Below are 3,606 nucleotides of genomic sequence, written 5' to 3'. Positions count from 1 at the left end.
GCATAGGGGAGAGAGATGTGATGGAGAATGATGTTCAACCCTACCAGTTGTCACAAACATTGAAGCTGAGGGCCACTAATTATAGGATATGACCTTTTTACTATTCACACAAAAGGACAAAGTAAGTTAGAACATCTTATTCTCAAAGTGTTAATATCAACATAATAATGAACCTTACATCACATGAAGATCCCTCGTAAGATACTCCATTTGTGAAGAGGAAAATTGCTTCAAAATTTGTTGCCTAGCTGCTTTAAATCTAAACCAAAAAGTTGAGAAAGTCTATCATGAAAATTCTTCACTTAGATTAGCCCTAGTCTCAATCTTATCAAAGAAAGTCTAATCGATGGAAGCAGAGAGGAAAGGACTCAAAAATCTAAGATGAAGCCTAAAATGGAAACATTTTAGTAACCTTTTTCTCCTTTCTTTTCATCAAGCTTTTGGGATTTTTATGTTTGACCAATAACTGTTGGATGCAACCAACCCTTGTATTTGTCCTTGTTTACAAAGCTTGTGATTGAGAGAAAAAGAAAACAATCACTTCTAATCACCAGCACAATCATCTTTAGCTAAAAGAAAGGGAAAATAAAAACAATAAAGACAAGAATGAGATTGCAAATGAAGTTGAAATTATATCGTTAGACTTAATGAATGAAATATGGTACACTTATAAGCCGTATGAATTTGAGAGAACAAATTGTAAATGCCAGAAAGCCTCATCATCCTTGGTTTCCTAAAAGAAAATCCCAAAAGACGGTTGAAAACTTGGGCCATGGGAGAGGGCTAAGAACCTAAATATTCTACCATGTTATTACAGAAGATATTGTTAATTTGTTTATACAGCAACAAATTCCTGTCTAAAAGAAACAACAATGGTTGCATGGTTGTAAGTGACTAGAGAGTTAATTTCAGAACTGAGAAATGCAACGTCTATGAGAAGCAGTGGTACGATGTTTATGTGGCTTAGTGTCTTGTTTCCAAAGTTGAGCAATGTCTTGAGCGATTTTGATAGCATCGAATGAGGCACCAGAGAGCCCTCTCCTTGTAAACCCAACAGCATAAAGTCCAACATTTCCTTTCCAACCATTTGGGAATGGACACTTTGGGAAACCATTCTCAGAGAAAAATTCACCTTCCTGCAACAACATTACCCTTTTCACATTATTTTTCCATTCCCACTATACACTCATCAAACATTTCACACTTTCTGCAAACAAATTCTCACCTCAAGCCAAGAAGGGACATTGCTACGATACCCTGTTGCAAGCACCACTGCATCAACGTCTTGCTTTTCACCATTAACAAGCTCCACGCATCCATTGTCGAATCTCTTTATGGCTGGAACAACTTTTATGTCACCCGATTTAATTTTCTCCAACGTTCCAATGTCCAAAACAGGAGTCTTACCCTTTCTGTTCTTCCACGATAAAGGACCTTCCAAAGGTCTTTTCAGCCCAAACTTCTCCATGTTCCCCAACACCAACCACGCCAGCACCAACAGAATTTTGTCAACCACCCAAAGTGGCAACCATTGCAGCATCAAAGTTGCCAATTCAAATGTTGACTTCCCAAACACTTCTCTAGGCAACACATGAACCTGCCAAACCAAAATCAAAGCAACCCCATTAATCACCGAACTCAAAATTATTCAAAGAACAACTTGTAAAAATAAGCAATTTGAGTGGGTAATATATTAGCACGTGATGATTACGTAGTTGATAGATATAATAAGTTTACAAGAGAAGGACTTACCGAGCTGCGAACAACGATGGAAGGAGAAGCACTGTGGTTAAACAAGTCGAGTGAGAGTTCCATGCCAGAGTTGCCACAACCAACAACAAGAACTTTCTTCCCCTTGAATCTTTCTCCACATTTATACTCACATGCATGAATAACGTCCCCTTTGAATTCCTTCAAGCCTTCTATCTCAGGCATCACGCACTCCGCATTCTCTCCGGTGGCCACCACCAGCCACCTACAAATGTACTCAAACTCATTCTTCACAGAGCCACAGGTGGCAACGGTTTTTACCCTCCAGAAGCCGCTGGTTTCATCGTACCTAGCAGACTGGACACACTGGTTGAATCGTGGGTTTAGGTCGAAGTGCTGTGCGTAGGATTCGAGATAATCTATGAACTGTTTCTTGGAAGGGTATTGGGGGAAGTGTGGTGGGAATGGAAGGTTAGGGAGCTGACAGAACTGTTTGGGAAGATGGAGTTTTAATCTGTCGTAGGTTCGTTTTTGCCAAAGTGAGGCTATGCATTCGGCTCTTTCGAGAAGCATGAAGGGTACCCCTTGTTGTTTTAGACAAGCTGCTGTGGCTAGTCCTGAAGGACCTGCACCTACTATCACTGGACCGTTGACCCAAATACAACGTTTTGAGAACATCTCCTCCTCACAATTAACTAGGCGAAATAAGTTTTCCATTTTCACACACTATTTTTCTCTTTTTAGTTTTGGCCTCTTGGTTGTCAGATAGAAAAGAAACAGTTTTGGAAGTTGGGAGAGAGACAGGGAGAGGTGAATTTTATGAGTTTTGAAAATGTGAATTTGGGTTGAGGGAAGAGAGGGGTTGGAGGGACTTAAATAGGGATTTGAATCTGTGATGAAAATAGGTAGTTAAAAGACATTTATCACTTTCTTGTTAGATTGTCCTGTGATAAGTAATTCTTTGTGCTATAAAAAACATTGGTTTAAGTATTTCTTCTATATTTTTTTTATCTATCTCAATTTTGGAAAAAAAAATGTTTTAATTTTATGAGTTTCTTTAGAAGTTCAATAACATATTTATTATTGTTTTTATTATGCCCATTAGTTCTTATAATAATTTAAAAGAGAATAACTTACGACATGATAGGATGTGAGGTTTTGCACTAAAAAAATGTTTACTATTAGAATATAATTTGGTAAGGATTTAAAATTTATTCATTCCTTGGAAAGTTTTCTTTCATCATAATCGTTGCATCAACAAAGTACTTTCTTTTATATATTTAATAAAAAAAAAATTGTAAAGTAATCAGATCTTATCATCCAACAACAAATAAGTATATAAATCTACCTAGAGGGCTGATGATGTGACGCAAGTGTGGTGGGCCCCAAAATAATTGGACAAGCGAGTTGTAGGGTTGTTTCGACCCACAAAGCCCATTCCGCCAGCCCAATTTCCACACCACGCTGGGTGCCATGTGTCAGTCCCACGTTGGCCAACTATACTTGTTCATTAACTTCCATGCTTGCTTTCTACCTTCCAACCAAATACAAAAACAACACTCTCCCTAACCCTTTACTCATCTTATTACCTTAATAATCTACAATATATAATACAAAAAGTTATAATCTTTTCATGTTCATTACATCGATATTGCATGCATTTATATTTCGCTTCAAATGGTAGGAAAAAAAAATTCTTACATGCTTCTATAACCAAGAAGATATATACATAGTGTTGAAAATACCACAACAATTAAATAAAGCAAATTAATAATATATAAGTGAGTGTAAATATAATTCTATAAACTAATTTTGTAAGATTATATAGGTTATTAGATTTAAAAGATGATTAAATTATATATCTTTTAAAAATAGCAAGATGGTTTCACCTTCTTG

The 3,606-nt window shown here is 36.7% G+C and overlaps 1 protein-coding gene across 1 annotated transcript; it reads right to left on the bottom strand.

Moving 5' to 3' along the window:
• Positions 1-605: 605 nt before the first annotated feature.
• Positions 606-2,661, bottom strand: LOC106771284 (probable indole-3-pyruvate monooxygenase YUCCA8). Its single transcript, XM_014657238.2, has 3 exons — positions 1,753-2,661; positions 1,226-1,597; positions 606-1,136 (listed from the first exon to the last, which is right to left on the bottom strand). Exons 1-3 carry the CDS (start codon positions 2,425-2,427, stop codon positions 909-911), a joined length of 1,275 nt encoding a protein of 424 aa, XP_014512724.1. The 5' UTR covers positions 2,428-2,661; the 3' UTR covers positions 606-908.
• Positions 2,662-3,606: the final 945 nt, after the last annotated feature.

The sequence above is a fragment of the Vigna radiata genome, chromosome 8 (assembly GCF_000741045.1).
Source record: "Vigna radiata var. radiata cultivar VC1973A chromosome 8, Vradiata_ver6, whole genome shotgun sequence".
NCBI lineage: Eukaryota > Viridiplantae > Streptophyta > Magnoliopsida > Fabales > Fabaceae > Vigna > Vigna radiata.
This window is presented reverse-complemented; position numbering and strand designations above follow the sequence as displayed.